Consider the following 12,442-nt stretch of genomic DNA (forward strand, 5'->3'; position numbering starts at 1 on the left):
AGTAAGTCAGAGAAAAACAAATATCATATATTAATGCATATATGTGAAATCTGAAAAACTTGGTATAGACGATCTAATTTACAAAGCAGAAATAGAGACAAAGAGGTAGAAAACAAACGAATGGATACCAAGGGGGAAGGGGGGTTGTGGGTTGAATTGGGAGATGGCGATTGACATAAGGATACTATTGATACTATGTATAAAATAGATAACTAATGAGAACCTACTGTACAGCACAGGGAACTCTAGTCAATGCTCTGTGGTGACCTAAATGGGAAGGAAATTCAAAAAAGAGGGGATATACATATATGTATATGTTTAGCTGATTCACTTTGCTGTGCAGTATAAACCAACACAATATTGTAAAGCAACTACACTCCAACAAAAATTAATTTTAAAAAAAGATAGTGACGCAGAGGTGGGGGAATCAGGCAGAATCTGGCACGTGGGAAACGTTCTCAGTGTATGTCAAAGGCTCAGCGTCAGAAGCCAAATTGCCTGGATTTGAATCCTGGCTGTCATTTACCAGCTGAGAGACATTGGACGAATTCCAAAACATCTCTGTGCCTCGGTTTCCTCTTCTGAAACGTGAGGAAAGCATTAGCTGTACTTTATAGGGTAATTTGTGATAAGTGCTAAGTATGTGATCATTTTGATTGGAAATAATAGCAATGAAAATAAACCCACTGTAGAATTAAATGTTTAAAAATATGTATGTATTCACATCCATACAATGTATTGCATGTACACACACACAAATATATTAATAAAGGAATCATTAAATGAAAGAAATTTGAGAAATCTTACCCATTTGCCCTAGAAAGCTACGCTCTCCCTCTCATAGGCTCCAACTCTTAAGTCTGACATGTTGTTTGATGGCCCCTGGGGATAAGTAGACAAAGAAAATAGGGAGACTATGAAAGAATTCATGCTCACTGAGAAACTACATTCCCGAAGAATCCCTGATTGCTGAGAAAGCAATCCCAGCTGTGAGGAAAGACCTAGCAGTTCCCAGGAACTCTCTGAACGAGGCTAGAGTTATCCCTGGAGCTCCAGCTTAAGCTGGCCTCTTTCCGCCACTGTCACTGTTGTGGAGGAATACTTTGTCAAAATACACATTTACCTGGCTGTCAAATTTTGAAGGTATAGTATAATGTGCATGTATATATCCTTGGAAATTTGTGGAATAGAAGAGTGTAATATGCATGTATATATCCTTGGAAATTTTGAAGGTATAGTATAATGTGCATGTATATATCCTTGGAAATTTGTGGAATAGAAGAGTGTAATATGCATGTATATATCCTTGGAAATTTTGAAGGTATAGTATAATGTGCATGTATATATCCTTGGAAATTTGTGGAATAGAAGAGTGTAATATGCATGTATATATCCTTGGAAATTTTGAAGGTATAGTATAATGTGCATGTATATATCCTTGGAAATTTGTGGAATAGAAGAGTGTAATATGCATGTATATATCCTTGGAAATTTTGAAGGTATAGTATAATGTGCATGTATATATCCTTGGAAATTTGTGGAATAGAAGAGTGTAATATGCATGTATATATCCTTGGAAATTTTGAAGGTATAGTATAATGTGCATGTATATATCCTTGGAAATTTGTGGAATAGAAGAGTGTAATATGCATGTATATATCCTTGGAAATTTTGAAGGTATAGTATAATGTGCATGTATATATCCTTGGAAATTTTGAAGGTATAGTATAATGTGCATGTATATATCCTTGGAAATTTTGAAGGTATAGTATAATGTGCATGTATATATCCTTGGAAATTTTGAAGGTATAGTATAATGTGCATGTATATATCCTTGGAAATTTTGAAGGTATAGTATAATGTGCATGTATATATCCTTGGAAATTTTGAAGGTATAGTATAATGTGCATGTATATATCCTTGGAAATTTTGAAGGTATAGTATAATGTGCATGTATATATCCTTGGAAATTTGTGGAGGAGAATATCCAGTTAACAGTAAATAAATAAAGGTGGTATGGATAATCAAATACTATTTTAAGTGGAATTATCTGAAAAGGGAATTCGTGTAATCATCATGGCCATTTTCCCTCCACTCTTCCACTTCAGCCTTTTCTGCAGCTAAAATCAGAAAGAAGGTGAATCGTATTATGTCCTAATAATGTCACTTGTAAGGAAAGAGAAATGATCTCCTAAAACTCTATCACAGGTTCAGCACACTGATGGGCTTGGCGTCACTGGCCAGACCTTGGTTTTGTTCCTGCTGCACCTGCTACGCAGGGAGGGGCTCAAATTTTTCAACTTGAGCTTCGGTTGTCTCTTCTGTAATGTGGTCACATCAGTCATGCATCCTCCCAGGTACTTAAGCCCTTGACATAGTACTTGCACAGGAAAGTGTTTTAAAATGCTTGCTATTGTTTTCTTCTAAATTTATATAAGCTACATTATAATTATGCTCTTGTACTAAGCCAACAATTGATTTTTATTCTAAAGAAAACCCAATGGTTTGTTTGTATTTATTTATTTTTAAAATACATTTATTTATTTATTTTTGGCTGCCTTGGGTCTTCGTTGCTGCGCGCGGGCTTTCTCTAGTTGCGGCGAGCGGGGGCTACCCTTCCTTGCGGTGCGTGGGCTTCTCTTGTTGCGGAGCACCGGCTCTAGGCGGGCGGGCTTCAGTAGTTGTGGCTCGCGGGCTCTAGAGCGCAGGCTCAATAGTTGTGCAGGGGATTAGCTGCTCCGCGCCATGTGGGATCTTCCCTGACCAGGGATCGAACCCGTGTCCCCTGCATTGGCAGGCGGATTCTTAACCACTGCGCCACCAGGGAAGTCCTGGTTTGTTTGTATTGAACATGCATGTTTATTTCTTCTTGAATCGCAGTGGATCTGTGGTCGACCCTAGACTTTACTACTAGTTCATCAACGTCTTTGGATAAAAGAGAAGAATTTGGTATTCAGGTCATTATTTACGAAAAGCTAAGGAATCAGCAGCCTACATGGCTAAATGAAGATTTTAGAACTGGTATCTCAGCAAATGTTCTAACAAGAATGCACCTGCATTTTCAGGCTGTTCTCAAGCAGCAGTTTGTTTCCATAGCACCTAAGTAGAGAAAGACAAAATCTCCCATTCATCCCCCAAAGCAGAAAACACCAGGTAGTTTCAAATTCCAGGTTTTGGTAAGGAAAGATGATGATATTTTCCAATACGCATTAAAGGTTGGTTTCAGAATATTTTTCCTTTGTTAACTAAAAGTCATTCTTAGGCTATAATTTGAACTCATATTAACATTCAATGCAAAAGACTGATACTTGTCTTACAAGACAAATCGTGCAAGTTTCTAAAATCTAAAATGTCATTTTGCTTAGTTTAGAAAGGAAAATGACATAATAAAAGAGAAGACACCTCCTTGCTAAAGATGAACCTAGGAGGAGGAGTCCAAGAAAATTTCAGAATGTAGAGTCAGTACGATCAATAACGAGAGGGAAGAATTTGTGTCATTATTTGTTCATTCAATTGTTTAAAAAAAATTTTTTTTTTAAACCTTCTAGGTACTTGGCACTTTGCTAAATGCACTGGGACACAGAGTCACGTAAAACAGTCTCTGCCTTCATAAGCTTCAGGAAGCCAAGGAGAGAGGCTGGACCATCAAGGGTTATACCACAGGGTAGAAAATACTTCATCAGCAAGCAGACAGAGGATGCTGCAGAACTTCATGGGAGAGAAGACAAGGGGCTAAAAAAGGAAAAAAAAAAAAAAAAAGAAGAAGAAGAAGAAGCTAAAGAGAGTCACAAAAGAGACTATTCAGAAAAAGCAGAAACAATTTTAATAAAGAAAATGTCTGCCCTTCTAAAATCAAACACATTTAATACTATGTCTGTATAATACATCAAAGATATGTCTTGTTCTTTAAAATATCTTCCCTCCCAATGATTCTGAGGCTCAATCATGATTACAGGGTACATGAAATGAAGTATATTAACATGACACAACCCCTCAGTACATAGTGCATGATTGGTAAGGGCACACAGTTCACACAAGTTAACATGAGCTACGTGAGGTGTCCTCAATTTTCCTGTATTTACCCCTGCTACCCAGGGTGGACATTCTTTCAACACTGTACCTTGGTGACCTCTGAAAGATGGACATTGAAAGTTAAAAATGGGTTAGTATATAGGCACTGATGTATAGAAAATACACTTTGCGGTTATATATATTGTAAGCTGGAAATAAATGCCTTTGAATGACGTATATTTATGCTAGGAAGCTTGACAAACACTGAACAGTCTGTGAAGAATGGAAAGCCTCTTGACCATCAATTCAAATAAATATAATCCAACCACACGCAGCAATACTAATTTACTTGTTAACCTAACTACTCTGAAATCATTTGGTTGTCAGGTACCAAAATAGTTTTAAAGATAGGGAACTGCTGTCCCACTTAATCCTTGTGGGTGGCCCAATTCCCCAAGATATTCACAGCTGAGAAGTATTTTTAAATGTATTTTTTTTCTTACGTGATAATCAATTAGGAGCAAATGAAATCCAGTCTTCAAATTTCAAAAAAATGCAAATCACTTTTGAATGACTTCAGACTAGGCGTACAGGACACAGACTCTCTTTTAGCTCACACCCTGAAGGCTGCTTTCGCATGCCATCACCTCTGTAACAGGCGGAAGCTCGACGCCTAACCCTACACAGGACTGCCCAATCTACTGACGATCTCATCGAACAAGGACGGCCCAATCAAGCAAGAGCATCAGGTGCAGTGCTTCTCAAGTCAGTGAAGAGTAATACTTTAAAGAAACTTCCTTCTAATAAATACAATATAAAAGCCTTTCTAGTCTATGCAGAAGTTTACAAAAAAGCACTTCAAAGATGTCTGGTCAAAACTATCGCCAGAAGATTCCAAAGCCCACGCGTTTTGTTCCAAATATAATTATGATAGCTCCTACAAAAGCAGTGAAAAGCAAGACAAGAAAATCTGGATCTTTCTTCAATGATTTCAACCCTATTCCTTGGGAGAACAGGGAAGTAAAGTCTGCTGCGGGTTGTGCTTGGTTTTAGGCAGATGTCACCTGGGACCAAATGCTACGGCAGGTTCAGATTTTTTCATTATCATCACTGTGGATCTTTTTAAGCGTGACTGGGCTTGGTTGCCTCAGAGACGACTTAGAAACATCCGTGTGCATGGTGGACATGGCGATGGTCTCATAGTCGCCATCCTGAGACCGGAAATCACAAAAGTTAAAGAAGAACTGCAGGTCTCTCTGGAAGTTTTTGTTCAGGAAGCCGTAAAATATGGGGTTGACACAGGTGGAGATCATGGCTGTGAGGTGGCAGAGCAGGAATAACAGATTATGGTTGCACGTAGCAATGATCTGATGATTCCAGTCGAACACGGTGTTGAAGATGGTGAGCGGCAGCCAGCAGGCCGCAAACGCCACCACAATGGACAGCAGCATGACGTTGATTCTTTTGTTTTCGCTGGACCTGTACTTATTGTCTCTCATCTTGTCCATCATGTTGTTTCTTCTTTTTAAGCGTATATATATCTACAGGAGGAAAGAAATAAAGAGTTCAAATAGAATCACTCATTGAATGAGGACTCTTGGAGAAAGAAGGTAAAAAGGGAAATGGTGGCGGGGGGGGGGGGATGTTTTCTTACCTTGAAGTAGCAAACAAATATAAAACAGAGTGGGCCAAAATACTGCAGCACCAAGAGGAGAGTGGTGTAAGACAACCGGTGAGAGTCTGACGGAAATCTATCAAAGCAGACGTACTTGTCCTTGAACGCATCAAGGGTCACATTTTGGAACGGTTCATCCGTCAATACTTGGTAGATCAGGAAGGGCAGAGAAGAAGCCACAGCAAGGACCCAGATGACAGCAATGCCTACGTAAGCATGTCTATTACTTGGTCTCCAGCCCCGTGGATTGATGATCAGCTGATGCCGTTCCACGGCAATGAGGACCAAAGAGAAGATAGACACGGTGATGGAAACACACTGCACAAAAGGGTTCAACTTGCACATTGCCTCACCAAAAACCCAGTGGTCCATCAACGTGTAGACAAACGTGAAGGGGAGACACATGATAGCAACAAGCAGGTCTGAGAAGGAAAGGTTCACAATCAGGATGTTGGTGACATTTCTCAACTCCTTTTGTTTCAAGATGATGATGATCAAGGCCAGGTTTCCAGAGACCCCCAGAATGATCACAGCTCCATAAGCAAGAGCTAACGTGAATATCATGGCCAAGGGCAGAGGACAGTCATCATTTTCGAAAGCCAAAACCTGGGAATTCTTCTCTGAAAAATTATAATAGAATGAACGATTTTCTACCTGGGAAAATAACGTTGAATTCATTTTGACTGGTTTGGCTATTACGGATGACTCTAGACAAACGGACAATATGTTTCCTCAAAGCAGGTCAAAGACTCAACTTATTTTTATTCTCCATATTGGAATCCATTTCTCAAAATTATTCTGAATTCTTCATTCCCTTGCACTGAACAACCTGTAAAGAGAAAATGACCAATTGCATTACTAATTTTATTGAGGGAGGTCAAAATGAATTCCGAGTCATAGTACTGTTTAAAGTGAAGACACTGAAATAAACAAAATGTATTCTATATATACATCTTTTTTTAAATAGTAGAAACAGTGAAAACAATTTGAAAAAAAACTTTAGTCATACTTTTAACTTGATGTGCTTTCACATTGAGTTTCAGCAAAATGCAGTGGTCTGTACATGAGTAAGGTGTGTATAAATCTCATGCCCAAAGTCTTACATAAACGACCATCAGCACATTCCTAAACACTGTAGGAATATGAAGGTATAAAAAAAAATGCACAGATTAAAACGACCATCAGCACATTCCTAAACATTGTAGGAATATGAAGGTATAAAGAAAAAAAGGACAGATTAAAACATAAGAAAAAGATATGGCACCACCAAAGGAAAACAAACAAACAAAAATTTACTTAATTCTTCCTCTTACTATAAAAAAGTTGCAGTAATGGCCCCACCAACACTGAACTGCTCTTTAAGGAGATGATCGATACAGTGAAACATCAAGAAACTTTGTCCTATGAAGGACTGCTGAAGGAAAAGAAGATGTTTAATCCAGAAAAGACTCACTAGGAAGGGTACAAACATCTTCTCACATTGGAATGGGTAGCGTGTGGTCCCTGGCTTGTGGCTCAGAATCTTATGTCCTCTCAAGTTAGAAGTAGGACCAAGGGAAGTGGATTACATTAAAAATATTTCACATCATTATGAGGAACAAAAGTTTAATCAAATGGAATGAACTGCCTGTAAACCAGCAAGTTCTCCACATGCAACAGTTTGTTAAGTACCACTCGAAAGGCTTGGGGAAGTTCTCACATTGTGTAGGAGATTCAACTGGGTAACTCTGAAGCTCTTTCTGACTTTAAGATTCTACGATATTATTAACATGTCAGAAGCTTTCAAAGGATTTCTAAGGTTTTCTTCACGGAAATATCCTCCCTCCCCACTAGGCTGTATACAGATACAATCCAGGGATCTAAATTTTAGTCGTACTTTTGATCTTTCCCAGCATTTTGGGAAAGACAACAGTCCGGTAGAGCTTACAAGCTCCTTTAAAAAAAAAAAAACTCTGATTTCCCTTACGTTATTAAGTAAATATACGAGATGGGGTTTCTTATGTTAATTAACAGGCCATTGTGCCTGCGTTAAGAAACAGAATTGCATTTCTTTCTTCTGTGAGAACGATAAAGAAAAATCATGCAGAATTACTTCCATTGAAAAGGAGACAAGAACTTTAATGAACAAAATCTGCTTTTGCCTTTTAAGTGACGCCACTATGGAACCTTTCCTTGGGTACTTTTGCTTTCTAGAATATGGGGTGTTTTTTATTATAAAACTACACCTTATAAAACTGAAGAATAAAAAGAAAGGTTACTGCCACTTAGTGAGAATGAAAGCATCAGGACTAGGAAAGGTATCAAGTGCGAACGTTCTAGAAACCTTCTCCCGTCTTCTTGTCCACAGCCTGGAAAGACTCCTGAACCTCCCTGGCAACACACTTTTCTCTCAAGAATACCAAAGAGAGAGAATATCTGTGTCTCTCGGTGTCTGAGAACAAACCTGGAGCAAGCAAGCGCTAATCTAAACATTCGTTGGAAATTTCGCGCTGAAGAATTCAAGAAAATTTCGCATCATACATCCTCGTCAGGTTGCTGGCAAGATATCTCACGTCACTGCGCAGGTATCTGAGTTTTTCTTCGTTAGTGGAACTAGCCTGACAGGAAGATGCATCCTCTAACTCCCTACCCAGGGCTCCCCGTCTGCACACAGTGCCGGGTGAGACACACAAGGTAGGGACCACTGAGCCTCCTGGACCCGACACTTGAAGACCGCTACGCTGCCTTACACTCCCGATCTAACAACCCCACGGGGCATGTTCTGTACCCGGCGGGCAGGTCCCTTCACAGTCACCAAGCGCCCTGGCCCGTTTTAGCTTCTGCACCTTTGCCTCTGCAACTCCTCATCACGCATCCAAATGCTACCCATCTTTCAAAGCACCATATAGTCCCCTGGATTCTTAATTGGCTCTTCACAACTGTAATATTGCCTCTTGAAGGTAGGTACTATGTATATCTCATACTACTTTGCGAATACTAGATTTAGAATAAAAATGTGTTGCTGGCACAGTAGGTGCACAGATGTAGTAACAGGTTCTTGTGTGACTGACATTGACATCAATAGCTGAACTCTGTTGTTGACCGAAAAAAATCCACAATCTAAGAGTTGAGAGTTATGTTTTATTCGGCGGATTCGCTGAGGACTCAAGCCCGGGAGGCAGCCTCTCAGATGCTCTGAGGGGTGGCTCGGAAGAGGTCGGGGAGCAGCCAGGATATACAGGAGCTTTTGCAAGAAAAGGCAGGTAGCTGGAACGTCAAAAGATTGCTGTTAATTAAAGAAAACCAGACATCTCAAGGTAATGAATTTAGCATTTTTCTATGTATGGGAAGATACAAGAGTCTGGGCTCATTGAAATATTATCTGGAGCCAGTATCCTGTTCTTTCCCATCCAGAATCCCCTCCGGTGCACCGTCCGGGGTGACTGCAGGGGCTGATGGCTGGATGCCCACAACATCCTTTGTTTACTGATACGGCGGGCGGCAGGGGACATGCTTGTCCACACTATCATAGTCCTTTGACATGCAAAATGGATGTTAAAAAAAAGGAATTGTTTCTGAAAGAGAATTCATTCGTCCAATAAATACTTATTGAACACTATTTTGTGTCAGGCAGGGTTTCAGTGGAGACAACAGTGAAGTTCCCATTGAGCTCCTAGTCTTGTGTGCAGAAGTAGACAAGAAAAAATAAATCGGTAAAAGAGGACACAAGACGGTAGTAAGTGCCATGGAGAAAAATCAAGCAAGGAAGGGGACCTGGGATTGCTGGGAGGGCAGCTGTTACGGGGTGGGGGGGGGGCTCTGACTGCCGGAGAAGATGGCGTGTGAGTCAAGACCCGACAGCGAGGAAGGAAGCCAGGCAGATGCCTCAGGCATGCATCCCCTGTGGAAACAGCAAACATGAAATCTTTACGACTGGAGTGTGCTTGGTGTGCTGAACAGATGAGAAGCGAAATAAATGAGGGACGGACTATAGGGAAGTAGCTGGGAGGGTAGCAGGGGAGAAACAGGCTCTGCAGGGCCTGACTCCATGGGACAGTCTTTGACTTCTTCTCGGAGAGTCTTTGGTAAAGGCATGAAGTTCTATGAACTGTTTTAAACTTATTGCTCTAGCTGTTGTTTGCAAGGACTTAAGACAGGAGAGAGAAGTAGGGAGATTCATTTACAGGCTAGTGGAATAATCCAGGTGAGAGATAATGGAGGCACAGACCAAGGTGTTTGCAGTGAAAAGGAAGAAAGAAAGTTTAAATCTACCAACTGACTTTGACAAAATTCACTGCATATGGGACTTAACGCAAACACTTATTAAATTATTACAATTTCTGGGCTACAAAGTTTTCTTGCAGATGGATTTAGGTTAAATATACTGAAACTCTACTCCGATCCCTTTGAAATTATATTTGCTAGACATATCCTGTGAGAAATAGCAGTTTTCTTACTAAGTAGAAGTTAATTTAGCTATACAGAAAATGCAAACTTTACATTTTTTTACTGTATTTGAAATCAGACTCCTTTGCTAAGCGCATGTCATTCCAGTTGGGTAAAACAGTTCTGCATTGGATAAAATGTGTATTTCCAGCCTACCTTAGTATAAACTCAAGGATGAATAATTGTCAGAAAATAATACTGAGAAAGAATTTACATACGTCATCTTTGACAAGGAAAATGATTTGATCTTTACTATGCCAATATAGACTTCTAAAGTAACGTATGCAGCTACAGGCACTGCAAAAATGAAAGGTTGTTGCATCTCACTATAGCTGCCATGTGCCTTTAGAGACAAAACAGAGACACTACATACATCCAGTTGGCAAATTAGCCCCCTTCCAAAGCGAAATTTGCTTCTCCATTCCACTTTGAACGCTGGCCTTTACTGCTTGCTGTTCTTAGAGCTGTTACTGCCTGAGAATACAGCTCTCTGGTCATAACCTGCTGCAGATAAATTTTGTCATATACTCAGAACTGGCTGCTTAACTCCCTTGTTTTTGGAAAAGAAATGTCAGCCTTGCTACATGCATCCTCCCAAAGTTACTGCTAGTTTATTCACATGAGTTACATAATTCTCTGCTCCTTTCCCTTCCAGGAGGGCTTGCTCAACTGACAGCTGCCTTAAAACAATAAGGAAAGACGAATAAAGCAGCAGTCACCCACCGAGAAGCGCTCAGTCTTTGGCCATGGGTGAGGAACCCGGCCGACAGCTCTCTGCTCTCACCGGGGAAGCAGCCTGCAGTCCAGGGACTGAGAGCCGCTGTGGCCGGGACTCCGCTTCAGGCAGAGCCAGGCAAGCTCCGTGCCCCCCGGCCCCCGCCTGTGTGCCACCCGACAAGTTATGCTTTGCCCTAGGGTCCTGGTGGGCACGGCAAATCTGAGAACTCTTTAAAAACAAAAAAGGAATGTCAAGACACACTTCCTCACTCTCCCCTCCCCTCCCCTCGGTTTTTCCTGAGTTACCAAACTCAGGAGATGGGATGTGTTAAATCAAAATTCCCGTCGGCACGCTTACGCGCCCGCCTTTTTCATATCGTGTAACCAGGTGAATTGCCCCAAACTGCCCTCATTCCTAATACTCCCTCCCTCCCTGCCCCCCCCATACACACACACTTGCCACCCATCTGTCAGATGTCTCTACCCGTAATGATGAGACTGGCAAAGCAGAAAAGGTCCACGACAACCAGAACCAAACAGGCATAGCCCAGACTTAGCTGACTCTGGCCCCACATCAGTCCTTAGAACACTCTTCTCTCTCCAACCTACCTGGAGACCAGCGGGCCACTCTTAGGCCACTTCCCTCTCCAGTCCATCCACAGTCTCCTACCCAGCCGCGCTCCACCACCACCGGTGCAAAGGAGCTGAAGATTCGGACGATGGAAACTCGGAAGTGGGGGACAGTACGATGTCTCCTGGGGACGCAGCGCCAGGCTGGAGGGCCCAGCCCCGGGGGGCAGGGCTCGACGCAGCCCGCGCGCGGGGCGCCCACCGGGGCCCCGGGCCGCTCCCCGCGCACAAGCGCGGCGCGCAGGGCGAAGGCCGACCGCGAGCCCTCCTCCCCCGGCCGTCCCGGCCGCGCGTTCCTCCGCAGAAGCTCAGCGCGGCCGCGCCGCGGGGGCTCGGGAAAGATGCCAAAGGCGGCGAAGGAGGGAGGACGACGTCGCACCGGAGCCCGAGGAGGGCGACTCGGGCCCCGTAGGGAACCCCCGTAGAGCGGCGTTGGCCCCGCACCGCAGGCGGCGCCGGGCGGCCGGCCGTTTGGAGCGCCTCGCGACCCGCCCGCGCGGGGACCGAACCGAAGGCTGCCTGCGCCCCCGCCGCTCCCCAGAGCTCGTTGCGGGACCCGCGTGCCCTTTCTTCCTCTTTCAGCCTTCACCCCGTCGGTGTCGGAGTCCTCTGAAGTCAGTCCTGTCAAAGGTGTACTCCTGAAACTTACCCTCTCTGCCGCACCCGTCTTTCAGCCCGATGGTTAAAGCGGGAAGGGCGGTCGTGGAAGGCAGCGGAGCGGGAAGGAAAGCTCGCGGGTGCTTCTCCGGCTCCAAGCCTAAAGGTTGGTGGGGAGGGGAAGAGCCGCCCTTGAAGCGGAGCTCCACCTCGTCCCGGCCACGTGACAGCCCCCGGGCGGCGCCGCAGCCCCCCGCACCCCTCCCCGGGAATTCGGGGGGCAGCGCGGGAGCCGCGCGCGCTGTCGGGCCGCGCGCCCGGGCCGGGGGTGCGCGCCCGCTCGGCCGCTGCGCCGGGCTGAGGTCGCGCCCGCGCGCCGTCGCTGGC

General features: G+C 43.4%; 1 protein-coding gene across 1 annotated transcript; it reads right to left on the reverse strand.

The window, feature by feature from the left end:
• Nucleotides 1-3,845: 3,845 nt before the first annotated feature.
• Nucleotides 3,846-12,184, reverse strand: NPY1R (neuropeptide Y receptor Y1). The gene is made up of 3 exons (XM_007115962.4): nt 12,108-12,184; nt 5,666-6,515; nt 3,846-5,552 (listed from the first exon to the last, which is right to left on the reverse strand). Exons 2-3 carry the CDS (start codon nt 6,362-6,364, stop codon nt 5,100-5,102), a joined length of 1,152 nt encoding a protein of 383 aa, XP_007116024.1. The 5' UTR covers nt 6,365-6,515; nt 12,108-12,184; the 3' UTR covers nt 3,846-5,099.
• Between the last annotated feature and the right edge of the window lie 258 nt (nt 12,185-12,442).

This window comes from Physeter macrocephalus, chromosome 7 (assembly GCF_002837175.3).
Source record: "Physeter macrocephalus isolate SW-GA chromosome 7, ASM283717v5, whole genome shotgun sequence".
Classification (NCBI taxonomy): domain Eukaryota; kingdom Metazoa; phylum Chordata; class Mammalia; order Artiodactyla; family Physeteridae; genus Physeter; species Physeter macrocephalus.

Coding starts and splice junctions, on each gene's coding strand:
- NPY1R (XM_007115962.4), bottom strand. CDS start 6,364: ATGAATTCAACGTTATTTTCCCAGGTAGAAAATCGTTCATTCTATTAT. Junction 5,553..5,665: donor TATTTGTTTGCTACTTCAAG/GTAAGAAAACAT, acceptor TTCCTCCTGTAG/ATATATATACGCTTAAAAAG.